The 25,180-nt window shown below is 48.5% G+C and overlaps 1 protein-coding gene across 2 annotated transcripts in view; it reads left to right on the plus strand.

Moving 5' to 3' along the window:
• The window catches only part of ERC2 (ELKS/RAB6-interacting/CAST family member 2), a 922,431-nt gene that overhangs the window by 734,130 nt on the left and 163,121 nt on the right, over positions 1–25,180 (plus strand). For both annotated transcript variants that reach the window (XR_004960151.1, XM_036266685.1), the window contains exon 17: positions 13,605–13,670. Coding sequence is in view for 1 of the 2 variants with exons in the window: in XM_036266685.1 (XP_036122578.1) it covers positions 13,605–13,631 (27 nt within the window). In the remaining variant the exon portion in view is untranslated. The remainder of the gene's footprint in view (positions 1–13,604; positions 13,671–25,180) is intronic.

Genomic DNA, 25,180 nt, shown 5'->3' on the forward strand with positions numbered 1-25,180 from the left:
AGTGGATCCCACAAAGACCCGGTGGGATGGCAAGCAGGCTTGTTTCGTCACGGAGACATGTACGCTAATAATGTCCCACTACCAACAGGGCACCAGCTCAGTGTATCTGCCTTGTGAATGATATTTCTTGTAAAAGCTTGTCTCTTACTACTTTTCCAGAGGTCTTTAGTCATAAGCTAGAGTACTTGCCTGCTAGGTAGACTCTCTCATGTTTGTCCACCAACATGAGGGGTCATCACGGGGCAGAGATTATGGTTTAGGGGTGCCCCTGCCAGAGGGCCAGCCTCCGTGAGGAGTGTCTGGCTAAGGGGCATCGTCAGGACCTCTGGCCCACCATTCTCCCTGCCTCCCCTCGGAAGATGGAGATGCCCTTCCGCTTCCACACTCTTCATTTCAGTGACCGCTCCACACCGCCCACGGACCCGGAGGCAGCCTCAGCCTCTGCAGATGCGAAGTCCAGGGCCTGGGGCGGCGGGGGCCTGGGGGCGGTGGGGGCTGACCAGGGCCCTGCTGCTGGCTGCTCGCTCTACCGGTACCTGGAGCACGCGCTCCATGCCGGCCACTGTGCTGAGCTTGGGGAAGGACCAGACGGATGAAACGGAACTCGCCTCCAGGGTTTGCTATCTAGTCCTAGGACACAGATTCAGGCCATCGACATCTCATTTAATTCTTGTCTGGGTCATGTCCATCAGGTCATGACAGACAAAAGGAAGTTATAACTTAACTAGGGGCCCACGACTTAGGAGGTTACTCTGCAGTGGGTTCACCACGAAAGTGACATACCCTTGGCCAGAAGGATAGTTCTGTGGTTTTCAAAGGGAGTCAGCGAAGCTACAAGGCTGCCTGGTTAACCCTTTCAGCTAGACAAGGAGAGCAAAGCAAGGACCTGGTGTGCGGAGGCTGACTCCAGCCACAGTGATGCCCCTTGGTGACTAGCTGCCCCGGGTCTAGGGACATGGTGCTCGCCCCGGGCTGGAGATTTGAGCTTCCTCATCACCAACAACTCATAGCAATATATGCACTATCATAAATCCAAGTCCCAGAGTGGAACAGTCTTGACAGGCTCAGAAGTCTGTCCCAACTGATTACAAACTCGACACAGAATTGTGTGAGCAGATACACTAAGCATGGAGCAGGGTGACTTCTCAGGAGAAAGTGACAGCCTGTGTCAGTGTGCAACAACATTGGGGTCTAAATAGCAGACGATTTGGATGAGATTTGAACTAAATGTCTATACTGTACCCATGTGAACGGAGTGACTCAAAGGGAGATGTCATTTCTAGGGTCCCCGATTCCGTTCCCATTGGTCTTCCCAGCTTTCCTGTGGCCCTGAGGGGTGACCCACCTTGTCTTCTGGACAAGGGCCTGCAGATATTGACATTGTCCCCTGAGAGATCAGAACATGAAAATGAAGAACTGTGAAAAGTCAGTCACCTTGCTACTTTTGCCGAGAAACCCATTTTTCCTTAGGAAGTTCAATTTAAGTATTGCCAGGTTTGCAGAATCAGATCCTTTTCCCATTTCTTCTCTGTCTCTCTCTCCTTTGCTATGATTTTCTTTCTCCTCAGGAGAAACTGAATCCAAGGGTTATAAGTCTAGACTAACATTTACCAAAGTAACTTTTGGAACATTAGTCCCATGAGGAAAGTCTTGCAACAAAGATTCAGTGGGCAAAGGATTTTGGGAAAGAGCTGCGTATTATAACTCAATCTTGGAGAATCTTGGTGCAATTAGCAGATCAAAGGATCGAAAAAGTCATATAAGAAAGAAAGCTCTCCAATTTTATTTAATCCAGCATTTCCCAGATTTATTTGATCATAGAATCTTTTTTTCTTTTCTTTTCTAGTAACATCTGTGCGCTGAGAAATACTGTTCTCAGAGTATCAGGTGAAGAAGGAGACTATCCAGTTTAAAACATGGCTGATCTAGTTTCCAGTAATGTTTTTCATCTTCAGGTGGGGTTTTGAAGCAATTTCCCCTGTGTTTGGCACAGCAGAAAATGAGAGTGCCCCTTTCATTTACTTCCTGGGACACCTTTTTAAAAGGTATAACATCTGAACATGTATTATTTCACCCAAAACCCAATAGGTTTGAACTAAGGGGGCCGTTATAAGGATGAGGACCCAGGAAAGCAAGGATAATCATAAGCAGGCAGCCCCTGAGGGACTGAAATGAGTGTGATGCGGGGAAGGGAGGATTTGGAGAATACGTAAGAGAAATCAGAGGACTGTGACAGTCCAGCAGCCGAGAAAGGAGCAGTCACACAGTGGTGCCCTGTGACCCCCAGGATGGCCACAGCCATTGACCATGTCCAAGCAGAACATTTAGACAAACCCCAGGAATGCCTGTAGGAAATCCTTCAGACCAGGGAGTGGGCACAGGGCAGACAACAAATATTCCCCATGACAAGCTGCCGGTGAGCCTTGAGAAACAATGAAGACCAGCGAATTCATAGAACATGCTGGAGACACATTCGTGATTTTAGAAAAGCTCAGTGGAAACTCAGCTCCTCCTTACTGCCCTCTGTTCCTCGTCACCGCATCTCCTGCTGTTTTCTTTGAGTTGTACTTTTCCTTGCCTCATCTCGGTGTCACGTCTTCTGACTTTCCTTTTTCCAGGCGTCGTATGATTTTTCTTGTCCCGGGGAAAGCCATATTTTATTAACCTCCTTCCAGTGGCGCCCTGGATGAACTAACCCCATAGATAAGAAAAACACCATCAGAGTGAGCCCCTCTCCAGCCCACTCACAATGCCAGGCCTTGTTCAGCAGCCCTTTCTGTGCCTGGGCCTTAGGTTGGGTGTTGGGCCTTTTAAGGGCCTGGATCTCAGTGCCTTTTTTTTTTTTTTTAAACTCACTTCCATTTGTTAAAGCATTTGCCACTGTGATTCTAACGTGTAGGGGCCTAAATGGCAAAGAACCTAAACATTTTTGGCTGGAAATCCCAGAGTAGGTGGCTACTCACCTCTCCCCTTTCTCCCTCCTTTGAATGAAACGCTCGCTCACGGGCACTGGGGAGCTCAAGAGATTTTTCACTACTGTGAAGACTTTTAGATTTCATTGAAAGGTTAAATTTCGCAATGTACTTCCAGAAATCCTACTTCTAAAGAAGAGCTAAAGCCTAGGAGCATGGAGGTGTTCTATGAATTAAATTGATCATGGAAAAATTTGGTTGAATTTTATGTGTTATTCATACTTTTTCATATTGCAAAGCACATTCACACCTGTCTGGCCTGTAAAAGGCACCCCATAAATGTCCGTTGAGTGAGCTCTTCCCGCGGCACCTCTGGGAACTAGAAAGGGCAGGTAGAAGTGTCTCCATGGTGAAAAGGAAAAGATCTCCAGGTAAAGAAACTGGAGCTCAGAGGGGTTGCTGGCTATCCAGAGCCCCGTCCCTGAAGGCCGGCGGGCCCAGATGCGGCCCCGCGGCTCTGCGTGCTGTACCCTGGTGGCAGACACCTCTCCTGGTGGCAGACACCTGCCCTGGTGGCAGACCTGTCCTGGTGACAGACTCCTCTCCTGGTGACAGACCTCTCCGGGTGCTACCACGGATGCCTTTGTGCAACCAACTGTTTTGAACATGGTTGCGTGGCTGTAATAGCACGTTTTCCTCTAATGCAAACGTGCTTTTCTCTTTTCCATTCAACTATAGTAAATTTTATCCCATTTGGTTTATTTATTTTTTCCAAAGTTGAATGAACGTTATCTCCTCAGTTCTCCTTCCGTTTGCCTCGGCCTTCACTGTCTTTATTTCCGTTCTTCTGTTTTGTGACTTGCTTCCTCTCACCTTCCCCCCATTCCACCTGTTCCCCTTTTTCTTCTCTATGGTAGTCGTCCTTGTGCCACACACAGTGTGCCCCCCGCCCCATGCCCTGTGGTCGCCAGAGGGGATGCTCAAGGCGTGGAGAGTCTGGTCACGGAGGCCCTCGGCAGTGGACTGCCAGGACCCACATCCCTGCCTTCGCTCACCCTCGAGCTTCTGCACACACAGGGCCTGGGACAAGCCGTTCCCCAGAGCAAAGTAAAGGATGCTCCCCTCCACCAGGGGCTGCCATCAGATCAGTGTGGGCTTGGGAGTACTTTCAGGTAACGACCTTCCTGTGGCAGAAAACTGGGTATTCCATTTTGCATCCTTAACTTTAGGATGTCCATGCTGCTATTGTATTCCTAGAAAAGTGCTTGCCCTAGTCCTAAATATCACCCACTCCCCTGGGCAATTTCCTGCATCTGGCTGAGATGTGCGTAGCGGTCCCTGGTCCTTGCTCCGCTGCTCCCCGCTACTGCGCGGGCCCAGCACACGCTGGCTTTCAGCCGAGCCGCGGTTGTACCACCGGACGTCTTGCAGGGCCCTGAATGTCCACGTCCGTTGTCGGCTGGACGTCCCCATAGGATTCTGCTTGGGATGCATGTCATTTTTCCATAAGCCATCAAATAACTTGGTCACTACAGAACTCTGGCTGCAATTTGGCCTTTTCACGCTAGAGAACACGGGACATATATGCAGAGTGAGTTTGAAGATACAGTGACATGACCCCAGTGAGGCCTCTGCCGCTGACTGCATCCCTGGCTACCTTGGTTTTGAGACATGTCCTCTCTCACCTCTTCCTACAGGCAGAAGAGCCATAAGCTCAGAATATAAACACAGGAACAGAAAAAATAAAAATAAAGAAAAAAATGAAAAAGAGAAAAAATAAAAAGAATATAAACACAGGGATCTTACCGTCTTTCCCTCCCATCCTGTCCACACTGCACACACCTGAGCCTTGGGTACCTGCTCTGAGGCAGAACGAGGCAGGTCCTGCAGAGCATCCCCATGGGAGGGAGATTTCCAGCCGTCCCCGCAATCAGGGCCTCTTGGAGGTGGCGATGGAGATGGAGGCAGTGACAATATTTGCAAGTCACAGGTACTTTTTGGCCCCAGACCTGCGTGGTAACCACCTCCCTGCTTTTCTCCTCCTCCTCCCAGGGGCCTGCATTTCATGTTTGGTCAACAAAGCATTGGTGGAGTCTCAGTGTCCACCAGGAAAATGAAGGGGTCCCGGAAGCCCCTCCCGGGCGCTGTTACTTCTCCGTAAGCCAACTCCAGGCCCCTGGTTCCGCACGCGCCCTCGGCCGCGTGTGGAGTGCTGGGCGGGGCGTGTGAGGGATGCCCTGTCCAGGTGTCCACCAGCAGATTAGCCCAAGTGCAGGCCTTCGAATTCCAGCAAACAGACGGGGGTTTCACTTGCTCCATCGCCCCCAGAAGATGGATTCTGTATATAGAGTTGTTATTCCTAGCTTTTGCTTAGGGAGGGAAAAAAATTTATTTTATGTTTTGAGGTTAAATGAATGTGGGATAAATGTATACACAGTGTCCTGACTGTATATATGTATGTATCGCTATATGTCAGATGAACTGAGGACTTCGCCACATATGGAAGAATTTCTCAAGATCATGTTTAACTAGAAATTTCTCTCCCTAACTTCCCCTGAGTGCATGTTTGAATATACATTATATATACATATATGTGTGTGTGTGTAAATACATTTTCACATTTCCTGCATAAAAGCAAACTTACCACGTATGAGAGCTTACTAAAGTCTCGTTACAGAACAACGGGAAAAACAGAAAATTTTAGCTCCCCATGACAGTAACCTAATAAGAAAAATTACTTGTGTTAGGCTTTTAATATCCGTTTCCCATCCAAGCTAGGATGTCTGAAGCTAGCTGGAATCTGAGACAACAGAGACAACGGGTTTTTTGCATTGCAAATCTAATTTCCTGACCTGCTTCTTGGAAGAAGCGTTGGGTTTTGGCTTCATGTGGGGATGAAGCCTTCAAATTCACAAACCCATGAAGAAACCTCTTGTTGGGCTGATGTTTACTGGATGGGAAAGGGGTTCAGAGATGTCTGCTGTTCCACTCTCTGGCCAGTCCTGTAGGAATCAGAGCCCAAGATACCCTGGGGTACATTCTGAACTAGATCTTGGGTGCCACTTGCCTGTTTTCTTTCCCTTTTAAAAAAAATAATTATTTTTTTAAAGTGAATTATAATTGACATTTTACATTGTATTGGTTTTAGTCGTACAACATAATGATTTCATCTATGTATATATTGCAAAATGATCACCAAAATAAGTTAATACCCATCACCACACATTGTTACAAGTTGTTTGCTTCTTGGGATTACTTACCTCTTTTCTGATACTTCTTTTATCCTAGAGTTGATTGGAAGACGCTGTATTTCAAACTCAACAGATTTTTTCAAGTACTTGAGATAGGAAGATAACTCAGATGTTCTTTTTTTTCTTTATCCCTCAAAAACTACTAAGAATCCCCAAAGTGACTCAAACCCGAGCCAGGTGTATGTGATTTCTCAGCCTCAGGGAATGAAGGTGGCAGTCATTTATTTGCTTGTGTGTAAGAGCAGGGATTCTGGAATGAGCCTGCCCTGGCTCTGTGAGGCCACAGGTAAAGCAGGAAATGAGGGCAAATGTCTGAATTGTGGTGGGAGGTATTTAACTGCTCCTTCCTCTGTAGCAGTTACATGCTCACCCAACCATTACAGGCCCCAGAGGAGGACGGGAGGCGGGCGGGGGGGACACACGGCCTTCGGGAAGCTGGCTTTGCAGATGAGCAGGTTATTGCCAAAGCTCTTTAATCTGGGTGTGATGTTAATTCCTTACCTGTAAGCGCAGGCGGGCACGATTCGATAAACCCTGCCAGGTAGGGTCGTCACGGATGGGGAAAGGCAGAGCTGTTTAATGCATCAGGGTCCTCCTGTTAAAGGATTTTTCCTTAGAGGAGATTTGAGCCTTTTGAAAATTTCAATCTGACTCTACTGGGGGGAAAGCCCCCCCCCCCCCCCGCCCCTGTACTGATTCCTCTTCGTTTTAAGCCTTGTTTGCAGTATTAGGGTTTCATTAAGAGATTTGTTGCAGTATCTTTGGAGTCAACAGGGCTTCTCAGACAGGGCCTGCACTCCCCAGCTTGTAGATGGAACTCATCTTGGCAACACTGGAGGCTTGATTCCTTTTCAAGTCGCTGCTCTAATCCAGTCACATTTGTCTACCAGGCAGCTCCCCCATTGAAAGGGGGTGGCCAACCCTGAAACGGCTCAAAGCAGGGAAATCCATTTTCTATCGCTGAACACCATTGCCTCTCTCTTTCCCTCCGGAACTGATGTGATGAGGATCACGTGTGAGTCACACACTTGCTGCTCTCTGAAGGCGAGGGCAGCGGAGGACAGAGGATTGGAAACCTCCAGAGGCGCGTGCACCTTGCACGGGTTCGGGAACCACAGAACCCTCGCATTCTAAACGTCGTTTCCGCTTCTGAGCAGTGATCTGAATACACCGTCGCTTTGGACAGCCCCGGGAGGCTGCAGCGGCAGAGGGCGGTTTTATACAGTCCCAGATTCTTTTCCACACACACCCTTTTTGCCTTTGACCGGAGCGCAAAATCCAATAATCCGCTGTGATAGTAACAAACTATCAAATGCTACCAACCGGCCGTGTGTCCAGATCTACTTGGATCCGCCTGTAACGTCTCCAAAGTAGTTTAATTTACATCCTCCGATTTAATTCGCACGACAGCCTCGTGACGTGGCAGGGGCAGGCGATGGCCCGTACTCTTTTCGAGGCATCTGAGGGAACGGAGAGTCAAGGGGCCGGAGGATTTGGTTGCCCACTAGCCAGGAAATGGCAGAACCAGATTCATGTCAAAAACAGTTTTCACCGTGTTTAACAAAGCCAAGCGTTAATGACTGATGGACGAGGGAGCGAACATGAAGCCCATCTCCACCACTGCCCCTTTTTATGGCCCTCTGGCCACGGCTCGGCGATCAGCAGACGCTGACTTTGGGCCCCGACACAATGTTGGTGGCCAGCGCAGGGGCTCCCAGCGTCCCGTCCTCAGCGGGGTGTCATATCTCAGCGGAGGGAGCTGGCGCCCTGCGCCACACACGGGTGTGTCAGAATTACTTTGCTTGGAGGAAAGAGGAAACTGGTTTCCATATGTCGCCCCACAGTGATGGTCCGAAAATTGAGGGAGCCCCTAAAGATGCTTCACTTCTAGAGGTGGAGGAGAAGTCCCCCGCCTCTCTACTGCTCTCAGCAGCGCGGCAAGAAGGACCCAGACGCTGCCCTTGCTCGGGTGTCCTTGTGAGGTGACCTGGCTGAGAAGACCGACCAGGCATCCCTCTGCTGCCTCCACCCTGAGAAACACCTCAGTGCGTCTTATGAAACCTGGATGTCTACTCAGCCACAGACGGTCCGCTTAGCCCAGCGGGGATTCGAAGAATAAGCCAGGGATGTGGCCGATGCAGCGACACAGGAAGCAGCCATTCTGTGCAGACGAGGAGGCCAGTCTCGGCAGCCCTGGGACAGGCGGCGGTCCCTCGCAGCGAGCCGAGCCCCAGAAAGCCAGAACCAAGCCTCGTCTCCGTCCTCACGTGGAAATGTTTGTTACGTTCCCAGATCTGAGACCTTGAGAGGCGGTGTGAAGGGACCGAAGGTGCTGCCTTTTTCTTCAGGGACCTGGACGTTTGCTTGGGTGCTGATGACACGCCCATGGAAGGAACAGGTGCTCTTTCTTCCAAGAGCCACAGGGACCCACTCTAAGTTGTACCCTCCAGCTCCAACCGAACCTCCAGCAGCTTGGAGAGAGGACTGCAAAGTCCAAAGTGCTTCCGAGCTGAGCTCAGCAGAACCAGCAAATGCCTTCTGAGGTCAAGGAGCTCTTCTTTCTGGGGCTGCGCAGCTCCCGGACCTTCCTGCCTGAGCCGTCCCGTCCCCGCCTGCACACAGCCCGCCCACACCAATGTCACGGCAGAAGCACAGAAAGCTGTCACACTGTCTGACCTGGAGCAGGTGCTGATACCTGCTGGCTCGTTTCTAGCCCAGGTCAGAAGTAAGCAAAAGTTTGTATTTAAACAGCATCACCTGGGTATTTGAACCTGGATAGCACTTTCCTATTACTTGGGGAAACTTATCTGCAAAGGGGCCCCACAGGCTGTAATAGAAACGAATCCTGTAAGAGTTCATGGCCCTTCCTAGCCCCATCACCTGAGCAAAGGTGTCCATCCCATCGCTAAGCATTGCAGGAGTCAGGAGAGGTGAGGCGTGAATGGGTGGTCTTCACAGGGAAGGTTTGGGTGACCCTGAGAGCAGACTCACTAGTATCCTGAAGAGGCACAGGGCCCCTCTTTCCGGCCTCACACCCACTGTTTTCCTTCACACGTGCACCCCGCCTCCCCGCGCTGGCCAAGCCTTCAGCTGGACATGCCAAGGGGAGTTGCTTCGGTCCAACCCAGGTGCACGACACATCATAAATCCCACACCGTGGTCCTGCTTTCATGACTTGTGCAGCCAGCGTTTGCGAAGTCCTGGGGTTTGATGTTTTCAGAAAGTGTCAGAGAAGCCCTGAACTGAAGAGGGGGCAGGGACAGGTCTGGTGACTGTCCCTGTTCTCCCCGGGACACTCTCCTGGCCTCTCTTCCGTCTCTTCCTGGCGGATAGAGCAGCTGAGTTCTCACAGAGGCAGCGCGCTGATTTGAAGGGGACACTTCCATAATTTGTCATTTCCAGGTAGGACAGGTGTGACAGGAAGGTCCCCATTAGGAATCTCCTCCTCTGATTTAAAAAAAAAAAAAAAAAAGCTGGCTATCGAATCAAAGAGAATGGCCAGGTTTGTTTGTTCTTCCCCAAAATATCCAATGATGAGCTGGGGCTTGCCTGCTGGTTGTACCTAATGCTTCAAAATAGAGACCAATTAAAGGTTTACCCTGGGCCATTCATCATGTCAGATTACAGAGTCCCTCCCCACAGCGGTGAGTCCCCGTCCTGTCAGCGCTGACTCAGTCCTTTGCCCTTAGATCTTGTCATCAGCGTGGCCCCGTGAGAGGCCCACCCGGTGAGGAATTTCGTTTTATCTCAGTATTTAGGGAATCCCATGAGCGCCCAGCATCTGGGAATGCAGGATTGCCATCAAGGCCTCAGGGCCTCTCTGGAGCCGTAGATGCAGCCTGAGGTGATCTGACAGTGAAGCCTCCTCTGTCTTCAAAATGTTGTGTCTTGTGGTCACTGCACTCGGGGCTCCAGCCACCTTGGATGTTCCCGTCCCCCGATGCCGCGGACCAAAGCGCTGGGTGCATGATGGACTCGAGGCCTTCTTTCCATCGGGATATTTTGGCAGCTCCTGGCATAGCCGTCACTCGCGAAGGACACCTGAGGGAGCATCCAGAACCGCCAGCGCCAAGGCGACTCGGAAGCAGAACAAGGAGAGGAAACAGACTCTCCCAGGCCCAATAGATGCACTTTAAAACTCCAAGTACTTCTAAATGGCTTGGCATCAAGTTAGTGATCAAGTGATAGCTGTGTGTTTCTTATTTTTGGTCCCTGAATTTACATTTCTGCACGGTAAGGTTGCTGAACAAATCAATACCCGCATCCCGAGATGCAGGCCGCTCGGGTCCAACAGCTGCGGGCGTTTGGGACTACTTGGATCTCCCTCTGACTCGCTCCTGCGTTTCTGTTCTTTATTCCCCAAGCAGACACTCACTCTGACCCAGATCACTCGGTGATTAGGGTCGATTCATGTTTAAGCTTTGAAGATTAGAGAGAAGAAGAAATGGCCACCGCTTCCCATTCTATTGGCTTTTAAAAAACTTTAAACTTTAGAAACTGAACACTTGAACAAAATGCGTAATATTACAAGTTCACTAAAGGAATTCGTCCACATTTCTGCCATGTTAAATGTTAGCAAAGTTTATATTGGACTGTCATATTTCTTTACTTTATTCACCAGCGTACAAGACGTCGATCTCAACATCTGGTTTTTAATAACCCTCGACATCTGGGAGCTCCTTTTTATTCCTATGGTGGACGAGGCACAGTAGTGATATTGGCAGTGTATATTTTCAAGCTACAACTCCTGTCTCATTCAATCATAATTAATTACCACTTTTTAATGTATTTAATTTGCTAAAAGTGATTTGCATTAGACCGCATTTCACTGCTAAGAAAACAGTGGTTGATTTTGGTGACAGTGGCTTTCCTGTTTTCTTCCTTTCTTCTTTTTTAAAACTTAAAGCCGTGTGGGAATGGATTCGAAACAAACTGAATGTATACACGCTCTCAGGTTATAGATGCAAAATGAAATAAACCGCTCTGCGAGGAAAGTGATTTTATAGTCTTTTAAGAGCCGTCAGAGGCTGTAGGCTACGTCACAGGGAAAGCGTTTTGTGCTGTGACTTGGGCAAATCGCAGCCTCTCTCCACGCCTGGAGTTTCCTGTAGCAGTAACTCCAGAGCTCAAGAACCTCATGAAGCCTCCATCCAGAGAATGTGCTTTTACGCATCCCCACAGGTTCTGCACTGAATGTCGAGGGGTTGCTAGACCCCTGGCAACCCATTTGTGGGTGCCTGGGGTCCCATGCTGTAGACTTTTTCTTTTCCTTTTTTTTTTTTTTATCCTCACCCGAGGACATTTTTCCATTTTTTGTTCGGACAGTGGAAAGGGGAGAGAGGAAGAGAGAGAGAGAAACATCGATGTGAGAGGGACACATCGAGTAGCTGCCACCCACACGACCAACCAGGGCCGGGGATAAACTGCAACCGAGGTACACGCCCTTAGCGGGAACCGAACATGGGTCTCTCTGGACCAAAGGCCGAACCAACCAGGGCCTTTTCCTTCTTTATTAGCATAAAAAGGGACATCGACTTTGCTTTTCTCCAGGAACTGAATGGAAGCTTAATGAATGTAAAGATACATGTTTCTCAAGTTTATGTAGGAAAAAGAGTTGTTTTGTCAAGAGCAACTAGTACACTGTGCAGTGACAGATAAACACAGGTGGATTTTACATGAGAAGACTCAGCCAAAATGAATAATTGTACCTTGTTTTTTAGCCAGAACATCCCTATCGAAACTGCCCAGTGCGAATTCATACCGAGTTGTGCAGCTCAGACCGTGTAAATCTAGTGCACTTATATCGGTTGGGGATTCTCAACCCTCTGTGGTCCATGTCACTTTGCCAGTCTGCTGAACTCTTTGAACCTCTTCTCAAAACAATATTTTCAAATGCATGAAATAAAATACGAAGAAATAAAAAGAAAAGCGATCACATGAAAATCCAGTTCAAGCCCTGGCAGGTTTGGCTCAGCGGTTAGAGCATCAGCCTATGGACCAAAGGGTCTCAGGTTCGATTCCCTGTCAAGGGCATGTACCTGGATTGCAGGTTCCATTCCTTGCCCTGGTCAGGGTCATGCGGGAGGCAACCAATCGATATGCCTCTCTCATATCGATCCCCCCCCCTTTCATTCTATCTAAAAATCAATGGGAAAAGATCCTCAGGTGAGGATTAACAAAAAAGAAAATTCAGTTCAAGACCACAGATCTAAATCTTTGAGTAGATGAAAATTACCTTTGCCTATTGGCAAGATTAGATTGAACTGTATGAAACTGCTATTTTTCTAGATCAAAAAATGGTCAGATAGTGGCAATTTCATATGACTCAACCTAATATTGCAGCAACTTAAGCAGTAAGGATCCAAAGAGTGAGAAAATGTTCCAAGTTATTTATTTATTTTTTTTCTAGTCCTGGTTTTTAACACAAGAAGCATGTCATGGCAAAACCTGGTTTCAGCAGGGATTTATTAAAGGACACAGCTCCCAAATTGCGTGTGAGAGCAGGTTGAACCACTCGTCCTCCCACACTTTGTCTTCCCGTCGTCGCCCGTGAGAATTCTTGTTCCACACGGACCCTGTGACGGTGGTCTTGTTTTGAATACACTTCTGTCTTCAAAGATTGAATTTCCCTGCTCATCTGCCACTTCACTATGTGGGGGAGATGGCCAGAGCCATTCTGGAAATGTTTCCAACAATAGGAACTCAGACCAAATAAGTTTCAGTTTACCCATGGTTGACTACAATTTTTAAGTTAAACAAGTGTTCCTGTCTATAAGCATTCTACCGAATTGGAAGTTTACTCTCTTTTCTCTGAAACTTATTGGATTGCAAATGTGCAATCACCCCATGGCATCCTCTCAGATGCTGGGAGCAGGGCAGAACCTGACAAATCCGGATCACAGCATGCTGGATGGAGCCTTTGTGAATAACCAGTGTGAACTACCGCGTGCTACCAACCTCTGTTCCGCCCAAGTAGATCTTTTTTTTTTTTTTTTTTTTAATTCTTCTTCAGCCTTTATTGATACTTTAAGCTTAAGAGAAATTAAGGGTATTTGATGACTATAATTACTTCTCTGCTTACTTAAAAGGTTTAATCTACTCCTTAGGCATATGCAATTCAGATTGTATGCTTTCCAAAAAAATAATCATCTGCTAATGTTGACTAATTTTAATCTTCTAATCCAATCTTGACACAGAGTCAGAGCTGGGTGGGTGGAATGTTTTTGTGGGGGGGTTGCCATAGCTACAAAACTCAGTTATGTATTTGACAAGTCAGTGATGTGGAACTGAAGTTACTGCGGATTTTTTCCTCTTGCGCTTTAAGATGAAAAAAAGTGAAGCTCAGTGTGCTTTTCCAGTGCATCACGGTGTAACTAACCTTCTCTTCTTTCATTCCGTCCTCCCTCCTCTCTGTGCACCTCCCTCCCCGGGCCGGCCGCAGGATGACGAGGAGGGCATATGGGCATAGCCGGGCCTGTAAACCAAAGCTCCAGATTTGTTTTGAGGGGTGAGAAACCATCTTTTATATCATTTTTCTTTAAAAGATTGCATTCTGGTGTTGTATTGTGTGTGTGATCGGTCGTGTTTGCTGATGTTTGTGACTGTGCCCTGTGCTTGCTTCTGTGTTCTGTGACCATCCCCAAATCCTCTCCTTCCTTCCCACACCCCCCCTCCCTGCCGCCACATCACTGCTCTGCCTTGCTGGGCTGAGCACGACTTGAATGTTTTGTGTTATTTAAGATGTAACCTGTGCCTTTGCTAGAATGTGTACACACTTTCTAAAAGGCATGACTGTGGACTCAGAAATCCTCACGATTGTCCAGTCATGGTTCTCAGCCCACTGGTGGCTTTGGCCAGACATGCCAGCCAAAGTGTGTGACGCTCACACCGTTCTGGAAACTGTAGGAAAATGAAACCATGTCTCTGTGTGGAGCTGAGATTGTCCGCCCTGAGGAACCCATTCATGGATTGCACTGTCTTCTACGGCGGCTCTACAGGAAACACAGGGTCAAGGCACGGTAACGGTGGCCGGGTACCTGAGCCTCTCTGAACACGTTAGAATAGAATTGTGAATACTGGCAGGTCTCCTTAGCGGCCTGTCTGTTGCTTTCTTACAACTGCGCTTTGACAGAGCTTCGCATTATAAATGTCATGCATTGCCTTTTTTAGAATGTTTTGCTCTTTTAAAGGTTGGTTTTTAGCTACTAAGAACCCACCGTTTATTTCTGTCCTATTCGCATTGTCACGGAATAGCGGTGCATGTAATCGCCACAGTTATAAACGGAAGGTTGAACTTGAGGGACGTGCGCTGCTGGGACCGCATCTCCCCTGGACACCGCAGGCTGCCTCCCATCGGCCGCAGCTCGCGGGAGCTGACTTACCTACGGTCACGTGGGATGTGGTAGGAATGCGGTAGACTGTGTGCCGTGGTCATTTCTTATGGTCAAAAAGTACTGAGTGTAGTTCCTTTTCCGGAACGAACATGAAATGCCCAGTGCGGGAGAACCGGGAGAACCCCAGGCCTGGGATAAGAGAGGCAGCTCTCTGGGGAGCCGAACAGGGGTTCCTTCCTCAGCCCTGCCCCCGCGGCCCATGGCAGGGCTTCGGAGGTAAACGATCGCGGGTGTGCCTTGCCCGTGGGTGCCACTTTCCTCGGTATGTTTTGTTGCTTGGTCTGAGCACGTGGTGCGTCCCACCCGTGAGTCAGTGCTCCCTCTGGTCCTGCAGGAACCGCCAGGGGTTGCTTTGCAGATGCACCGTCTCCTGGGCATACGGACGGGACACTCCTGGGTCCGTGCGCTGCCCAGAGGACCTGCTCCCTGGCCACGGCAGAGCCTGTCCTTGCCTCTCCCTGAGTACAGGGAGGAGGACCTGGAGCTGTGTCTCGCACGTGAGCCGTGGCTCCGAAGGACAGCTTGTCGGGACGAGGACGGGGGAGAGCAGAGACATCCTTCAGGTTCTGTCTGAAAGACTCTCCCCATGTGTGGGGAAAACTCGAAGAGAAATGTCACATTTACTCCCCTGGAAAAGATAGTAAAAGAATAGATAGACCTAAAACAATATTAAATGAGAAGAAATGGTTTTATAATGACAAAAAGCAAACATGCCCTGGCTGCTTTGGCTCAGCAGTTAGAGCGTCCGCCCGTGGACTGAAAAGTCGCAGGTTTGATTCCTGGTCAAGGGCACGTACCTGGATTGCAGGTTCGATCTCCGGGCCTGGTCGGGGTCATGTGGTAGGCAACCAATCGATGTGTCTCTCTCACATCCATGTTTCTCTCTCTCTCCCTCCCTCCCTCCCGCTCTATCAAAAAGCAATGAAAAAAAAATCCCCTGGCGAGGATTTAAAAAGCAGCGGCCGTGCCAGATCTGCGGGCGCACGGCGGGCGGGCGGGCGGGCAGGCCGGGGGGCTCGTCTGGGGGTTGCCATGAGCAGTGCGGGTCCTGGTGAGGGCTCTTCCAGGGAGCCGCTGCTTCTGCACCATCGCACGCAGGGCGTGGGCTGCATCTCTGTCTCCTCCTGCATCACAAAGGTCTGTAGTGCTCTTTCGGAAGATTCGTGACGTCCACCCTGCACCCCGGAGATAGGAACCGCGCTGTGGTCCTCGGGGTGGGACTGGCGCCAAAGCCCGCAGAAGACCTCTCTTTGCTCACGAGTTTCCCCAAACACCATGTGCCCCAGAAAACAAATGTCTTCCGAAAATTAGTCAATATATAATCCCACTTTAATACGTTGTAATAAACTTTATAGGCTTCTGAGGAAAACTACTTATCTTTCTTTATGACTCCTTTAAACAAGTTGACTCAGGTATCTTCAGGCTTTTAAACCCGTATCTTAGGGACTTAAATAACGAGATGCCGGGGAACCTCTTCTGAACAGCCGTTGCATGTTCTGAGTCACGTTACAATCTGTGGGGCCGGAGAAGACGTTAAATTTATAACTGAGGATGGATAATAGTGGCACATTAAAAATGAACTGTTTTGAATATTGTGATTTATGGCCCTTATAAAAGAAACATTACAAGAAGTTACGTTTCTAAGCATCAGCAATGTGCTTATAATAGTGTCTGAAGGCCCTGGCTTGAATCTGGTGTTTTGGTGCGAAAATGAATCATCATTTAGGAAAAGTCGTTCCACAAATGACAACAGATTGGAATCTGCAGCAATCCCAGAGCTCGTCCCTTTGTCGCCACGTCTAGCTGAGGCACGGTGTATTTCTCTCACGGTGATCATTCAAAGGTGGTGTTTTTGGAGAGCGAAGTGGACCGGGGAAAGTTTGCTTTTCCGGAGAGTTCTGACAGCCCCTCGAGCGGGCCTTCCTCCCCACCCAGTCCTCACGCCCCAGCCCATGCTTTCACGCGTGACCCACGTCGTCCACAGAATCCGAGCTTCGGTGCCCCTCCTGGCTTAATTACCTGCTGGTCACTGATGTGAGATTCTTAGTCATGTCTGAGCAGGGGGACCTACAATTTCACTTTGCACTGGGCGCTGGCAGTGACGTAGTCGATGCTGCTTAGATCCGCCATGTCCTCGGCCTCCAAATCCCCTCGATTCCCCTCCCTGATGCTCGTTCCTACTCCTATTCTCTCGAGGCCGGAATCTCCCTGGGCCGGCCTTGCCGGCTCGATCTTCCCGCAGAGTGCAGGGGCTCCCATTCCCAGCAGGTTGCCGGCTGGCACCCCTGAAGTGCGCATTCAGACTCAGTCCTCTCACCCCCACTTCTGACTGGGAAAATGTGCTCCTGGAACCCCAGCTGCATCTCCTAGCTTGCTTTGCGAATGGCAGGAAAGAGCTACTTCATTCTCCCTTGTTTGCTTTGGGGAAGCCCACTCGATGTGGCAATCATTTGTGTCGGCACATAACTCTTCATCTGCGCTGAAGGGAGGTACTTTCCTCGGACCCCCAAGAGGCACTGAGGTTGTGAACAGTTGATGAGGTGGGGCCGTGAGGGGCCAAATCAAGTCGCCTTGTAAGATCCAGTGCCACGTCGGCCTTGACATTCGAATGTCCTAGCGTGGACTGTGAGCTCTCGTAACGGAGCAGACGCACAGTACAGGGTCGTTTTTACTTCTTAAACCACTAGAAGGAAATACGTCTTTCTAGATTGGAAACACATGCAAATTTTTCGGACCTGATTCATAAAAATGCAGATGTGGGCATTACCGGCCTTCGTGGGGCTGCGATGCCAGGGCACACGTCCTGTTGGAAACGAAACGCTGTGGCCTGTGCACCCGCACGTGGCCCTGTGACCGAGTGTGAGTTTGCGTCCCCAGGCACTCGGCCCCGGGACAGGGTCCTCGCTCACAGAAGCCATGCACGAGGCCTGGTCACCCCCCCCCCCCCCGCCTCGTGTGCCTCCCCTCGGGGAGAACAAGCAAGGAGGTGTGTTTTCTGGTGGCTTGAAAGTGTGTGCTTCCTTGCTGTCCCTGAATAGACAGGGTCTAGCCGGAGGGCTGTGCTTGTCCTGGGGCGAGGGGGACCCAGTGGCAGGGAAAGAAGTCATGGGAGGGAGCCCACAGCTCGTAGTCCTCTCAAATGAAGCCCTGGTCTGTCTGCAGAGTGGCGGGGTTCCTTCACACGTCCTGTGGGGGGTGCCCAGTGGGCTTCTGATTCGGTCTAAATCTCCTATGACTAAGGGGATGATGCAGCTCCTCCTCCTGCCACTGGCCACTGAGACCTTTCATTCACTCATTCATCCGATCACTTTTCCTTCCTCATCCCTGCATCGGGTGGTTAAAGTCTCAGTTAGATGCTGAGAAAACAATGAGTAAGATGGGATTGCCGTCTTACTATCTAGCTGAGGAAAACAGAGCATACAGAATTAAAAATCGCATAGAAACCATAAACATCTTGATCATTGCTTTGATGAGAAACAGAAGGATATTGAGAGGAACAAAAGAACCTACCCCCAAAAGGACGTTCGTTGAGCATCTCTCCAAGGAAATGCGTTTTATGCCTTGAAAGGAGGAGGGTCAGGAGGTATCTGTGCCTCCAGACACAGGATGTGGACCACCTGGGAGGTGTCCCAGGCAGGTGTGCAAAGGGCTGGAGGTGGGAAAGAGAGTTATGGGCTGAAGGTGCTTGAAGACCACAACTCTTGGAAAAGAATAAGACAGTAGATGAAGATGTGGGAGGGGGGAGGGGTCAGATCTTGTAGACCAAGGTAGAGAGTTTGGGTTTTAGCCAAAGAAAAATAAAAGAATGGCCCTGGCCATTATGGCTCACTTGGTTGAGCATCGTCCCATGCACCGAAAGGTCACTGGTTCGATTCCCAGACAGGACACATACCCAGGTTTCAGGTTCAATACCCTGTCGGAGTGCGTACAGGAGGCAACCAATCAATGTTGTTTCTCACACTGACGTGTCTCCCTATCCTTCTCCCTTCCTCTTCCTCTATAATCAATAAAAACATACTTCAAAAAATAAAGGAAGAAAAATATGAAAAGAAAATCATTGGCTTTTAAGCAGGGACATGCCATGGTTTGATTTGTGTTGTAGGACAACCCTGCTGCCCTGTGGGTGAGTTGTCACGCGGGAAGGCAGAGGAGGGGTTGCTGTTTCGGACCCAGGGCACCCGCGGGGGGATGCGGGCAGATGGTTACGTTGAAGATGAGACTAGGAAGTGAAGCCAGGAGGGTTTGGATGAGGAGGTAAGAGCAAGGATTAAGGTGGGAATGCCCCCAGATTCCCTCCGTGGGTGTCCGAGCCGGGGCAGGCCATCGCTGAGGGTGGGGGCTGTGGGAATGGAGTCCTGCTTTCCCTCTGGTCCAGCTGGACTGGCCAAGGGAGAGGCAGACTTCGGCTTGGCCCCTCTCCGTCAGCCTGTGCGCCGGGGATCTCGGCCTCACCGCAGCGGTGTGCAGGCTGTCGCACCCCCAACAGAGCTGAAGCCTCACCTCCAGGAGGGGTCAGCCCCTCCGACTCAGTGGAAAGGAGAGACCCTGACCCTCACACACTGCAGAGGAGGTCAGCAGCCATAGATTGCGGAGGTGTGGGCACAGTGGCCGGTGAAACCCGTGTTCCCAAAGCTGTAGAAGGTTGAAAAGGACCCCGAGAGAGAAGGAAGGCACCACTGGCTCTGGTACCCCCTGAACTCTCTGGGAATCAAGAATTCGGTCCACTTAAGGGGCGGCCTCCTGAGACTTCGGCTGCTTATAATTCTGAGTGTCCAGCGGGCCCTTGAGCGATGTAGGGGTGAGGGTAGCTGACCCCACACACAGTCTGAAATCTGCGTACAACTTTTGATTCCCCCGAAACTTGACAGTTGTCCCTTGGTATGTGGCGATGGGCTCCAGGACCCCTGTGGATACCGAAAGCCGAGAATGCTCACGTCCCCTGTGAAAATGCAGAGGGTTGTGACAGGCAGCCTCAGCATCCACGGATTCCCAGCTGGGGTTCATGCACGTGGGCCTGAGCAGCTCATGCCTGTGTTGCTCAAGTGTAACAGGTTTTTGTTTTTAATTTTTATTTATTTTACTTTTTTTCTTTATTGATATTAGAGAGAGAGAGGACGGAGAGGGAGAGAGAGATAGAAACATCAATGAGAGAACACCTACTGGCCGCCTCCTGCATGCCCCCCACTGGGGACCAGGCCCACAACCTGGGCATGTGCCCTGACCGGGAATGGAACCGGCGACCGCTTGGTGCCTGGGTCGATGCTCAACCACTGCGCCACACCGGCTGGGTTCAACTTATTTTTTTTAATGTGGCTTTCAGTAATCTCTTTTAAAGAGTTGATGAGAAGAACTAGAAATAGCCATGAGATGTTTTAGAACCACCAATTGTAGAATTAATTGCTGGGGTACATACTTTTGCTCTATTATCTTCCCCTATTGCCTTTTATTTATTTATTTAAAAATTTTTGGCATCTCTGCCCCTCTGACATATAGCTGTATATTTATATCTTCTAGTCAGGCTTGTAAGCTATTGTTGAGAGCTACAGCTTGAATGTACTTCCCAAAGTGCTTTCAATCAATGCATTCAAAAAATACTTTATCACCTCAGTGCTGGAGTGGAGATGCAGGTCCACCCTGGAGGAATCTAGAGTAGCACACAGATCCGTAGTACACAGATCCATAGCACACAGATCCATAGCACACAGATCCATATAGCACACAGATCCATAGCACACAGATCCATAGAGCACACAGATCCATAGCACACAGATCCATAGCACACAGATCCATATAGCACACAGATCCATATAGCACACAGATCCATATAGCACACAGATCCATAGCACACAGATCCATAGCACACAGATCCATAGCACACAGATCCATAGCACACAGATCCATATAGCACACAGATCCATATAGCACACAGATCCATATAGCACACAGATCCATAGCACACAGATCCATATAGCACACAGATCCATATAGCACACAGATCCATATAGCACACAGATCCATATAGCACACAGATCCATATAGCACACAGATCCATAGCACACAGATCCATAGCACACAGATCCATAGCACACAGATCCATATAGCACACAGATCCATAGCACACAGATCCATATAGCACACAGATCCATATAGCACACAGATCCATATAGCACACAGATCCATATAGCACACAGATCCATATAGCACACAGATCCATAGCACACAGATCCATAGCACACAGATCCATAGCACACAGATCCATATAGCACACAGATCCATAGCACACAGATCCATAGCACACAGATCCATAGCACACAGATCCATATAGCACACAGATCCATATAGCACACAGATCCATATAGCACACAGATCCATAGCACACAGATCCATAGCACACAGATCCATAGCACACAGATCCATATAGCACACAGATCCATATAGCACACAGATCCATAGCACACAGATCCATAGCACACAGATCCATATAGCACACAGATCCATAGCACACAGATCCATAGCACACAGATCCATATAGCACACAGATCCATATAGCACACAGATCCATATAGCACACAGATCCATATAGCACACAGATCCATATAGCACACAGATCCATATAGCACACAGATCCATAGCACACAGATCCATATAGCACACAGATCCATATAGCACACAGATCCATATAGCACACAGATCCACATAGCACACAGATCCACATAGCACACAGATCCATATAGCACACAGATCCATATAGCACACAGATCCATAGCACACAGATCCATAGCACACAGATCCATATAGCACACAGATCCATATAGCACACAGATCCATATAGCACACAGATCCATATAGCACACAGATCCATATAGCACACAGATCCATATAGCACACAGATCCATAGCACACAGATCCATATAGCACACAGATCCATATAGCACACAGATCCATATAGCACACAGATCCATATAGCACACAGATCCATATAGCACACAGATCCAATAGCACACAGATCCATTAGCACACAGATCCATATAGCACACAGATCCATATAGCACACAGATCCATATAGCACACAGATCCAATAGCACACAGATCCATAGCACACAGATCCATAGCACACAGATCCATAGCACACAGATACATATAGCACACAGATAGCACACAGATCCATAGCACACAGATCCATATAGCACACAGATCCATATAGCACACAGATCCATAGCACACAGATCCATATAGCACACAGATCCATATAGCACACAGATCCATAGCACACAGATCCATATAGCACACAGATCCATATAGCACACAGATCCATAGCACACAGATCCATAGCACACAGATCCATAGCACACAGATCCATAGCACACAGATCCATAGCACACAGATCCATATAGCACACAGATCCATATAGCACACAGATCCATATAGCACACAGATCCATATAGCACACAGATCCATATAGCACACAGATCCATAGCACACAGATCCATAGCACACAGATCCATATAGCACACAGATCCATATAGCACACAGATCCATAGCACACAGATCCATAGCACACAGATCCATATAGCACACAGATCCATATAGCACACAGATCCATAGCACACAGATCCATATAGCACACAGATCCATATAGCACACAGATCCATAGCACACAGATCCATAGCACACAGATCCATATAGCACACAGATCCATATAGCACACAGATCCATAGCACACAGATCCATAGCACACAGATCCATATAGCACACAGATCCATATAGCACACAGATCCATAGCACACAGATCCATATAGCACACAGATCCATATAGCACACAGATCCATATAGCACACAGATCCATATAGCACACAGATCCATATAGCACACAGATCCATATAGCACACAGATCCATATAGCACACAGATCCATATAGCACACAGATCCATATAGCACACAGATCCATAGCACACAGATCCATATAGCACACAGATCCATATAGCACACAGATCCATAGCACACAGATCCATATAGCACACAGATCCATATAGCACACAGATCCATAGCACACAGATCCATATAGCACACAGATCCATATAGCACACAGATCCATATAGCACACAGATCCATAGCACACAGATCCATATAGCACACAGATCCATATAGCACACAGATCCATAGCACACAGATCCATATAGCACACAGATCCATATAGCACACAGATCCATATAGCACACAGATCCATAGCACACAGATCCATATAGCACACAGATCCAATATCACACAGATCCATAGCACACAGATCATATAGCACACAGATCCATATAGCACACAGATCCATAGCACACAGATCCATATAGCACACAGATCCATATAGCACACAGATCCATATAGCACACAGATCCATATAGCACACAGATCCATATAGCACACAGATCCATATAGCACACAGATCCATATAGCACACAGATCCATATAGCACACAGATCCATAGCACACAGATCCATATAGCACACAGATCCATATAGCACACAGATCCATAGCACACAGATCCATAGCACACAGATCCATATAGCACACAGATCCATATAGCACACAGATCCATAGCACACAGATCCATAGCACACAGATCCATATAGCACACAGATCCATATAGCACACAGATCCATAGCACACAGATCCATATAGCACACAGATAGCACACAGATCCATATAGCACACAGATCCATATAGCACACAGATCCATATAGCACACAGATCCATATAGCACACAGATCCATAGCACACAGATCCATATAGCACACAGATCCATATAGCACACAGATCCATAGCACACAGATCCATAGCACACAGATCCATATAGCACACAGATCCATAGCACACAGATCCATAGCACACAGATCCATATAGCACACAGATCCATATAGCACACAGATCCATAGCACACAGATCCATATAGCACACAGATCCATATAGCACACAGATCCATAGCACACAGATCCATATAGCACACAGATCCATAGCACACAGATCCATATAGCACACAGATCCATATAGCACACAGATCCATATAGCACACAGATCCATATAGCACACAGATCCATATAGCACACAGATCCATATAGCACACAGATCCATAGCACACAGATCCATAGCACACAGATCCATATAGCACACAGATCCATATAGCACACAGATCCATATAGCACACAGATCCATAGCACACAGATCCATATAGCACACAGATCCATATAGCACACAGATCCATATAGCACACAGATCCATAGCACACAGATCCATAGCACACAGATCCATATAGCACAGAGATCCATATAGCACACAGATCCATAGCACACAGATCCATATAGCACACAGATCCATATAGCACACAGATCCATATAGCACACAGATCCATATAGCACACAGATCCATAGCACACAGATCCATATAGCACACAGATCCATATAGCACACAGATCCATAGCACACAGATCCATATAGCACACAGATCCATATAGCACACAGATCCATATAGCACACAGATCCATAGCACACAGATCCATATAGCACACAGATCCATATAGCACACAGATCCATAGCACACAGATTCTTAGGCTGGTGTCCGTGTACCCTCAAGGGTCTGCAACACCCTTGACATAGTTAACAGTTTGACGTGGTGTGTGTATCTGCCCCAAGGAGAGAGAACACCTGTGATCCTCAGCAGATATTTACAGGGGCCAGTGACTCAGAAAAGGTGGAGAACCCTCATCTGTGAGAGACTGGATGGCACCATGGTGGGTGGCTCACAGTGTGGTCTCTGGATTCGGGTGGCCTGGGTTTGGGTCCTGGCTGCAGCACTGTTTGGCTGCATGGCCTTGGGTGAGTGTCCCTCCCAGTCCGCTTCTCCACTGTGTCATCTGCAGAAGGCTGTGCACACCTTCCAGGGATGTGGTGAGGATGAGCTGACGGGAGGTGAGGGAGATGCTTAGCCATGCCTGCTGCGTGGTGGGGCTCAACAATATCATCATTGCTACTTTGGGGCTCGGAAGAGCGGACTGTATATGGCAAATGAAGAAAGTAGTTGATGACTCTGGGATGGGTGAATTTAGGGGTGAGAGGTAAGAGAAAAGACAGAAGGAAGAAAAATCAAAAGGGGAAATGTATTCCTACGGCCATAGCTACATAAGCCGGCTACACAGTTCCTAGCAGGTCTTGAAGCAATTGTACCCTAGGAAGCATGTGTCCTCCTCGGTTACCTCAAATTTTCATGACACTTGGGAAAAGCAGAGGCAGGTTTGAAGGCTGGAGACCACGGATTAGTCTGTGTTCCTAGCAGAGGGTTTCTTTCGGCTGAAAGAATAATCTAGTGAGGAACATGAAAAGCCAATGAGTATTTAAATAAACAATTGTAAGCGGATGAATTGGAAGAGAGAAAAGAGTAGTATCAGCAATGTCTCAGTCCGCCTCTTTCTGCTCTCAAGTATGGTGGACGCCGGTGCAGGGGTAGATGCTTTTAAGCTGAATAAAGAGCAGTAAATAAGTTCTTGTCAATTTTCTTTGGAGCTTGTAAGAATTACCTGGCAAAGCAGTGCATGTTGGCTGGGACGTGACCACACTCCCAGAACCCGAAGTCTGGCCGAGAA

This window comes from Molossus molossus, unplaced genomic scaffold (assembly GCF_014108415.1).
Source record: "Molossus molossus isolate mMolMol1 unplaced genomic scaffold, mMolMol1.p scaffold_m16_p_18, whole genome shotgun sequence".
NCBI classification, from domain to species: Eukaryota; Metazoa; Chordata; class Mammalia; order Chiroptera; family Molossidae; genus Molossus; species Molossus molossus.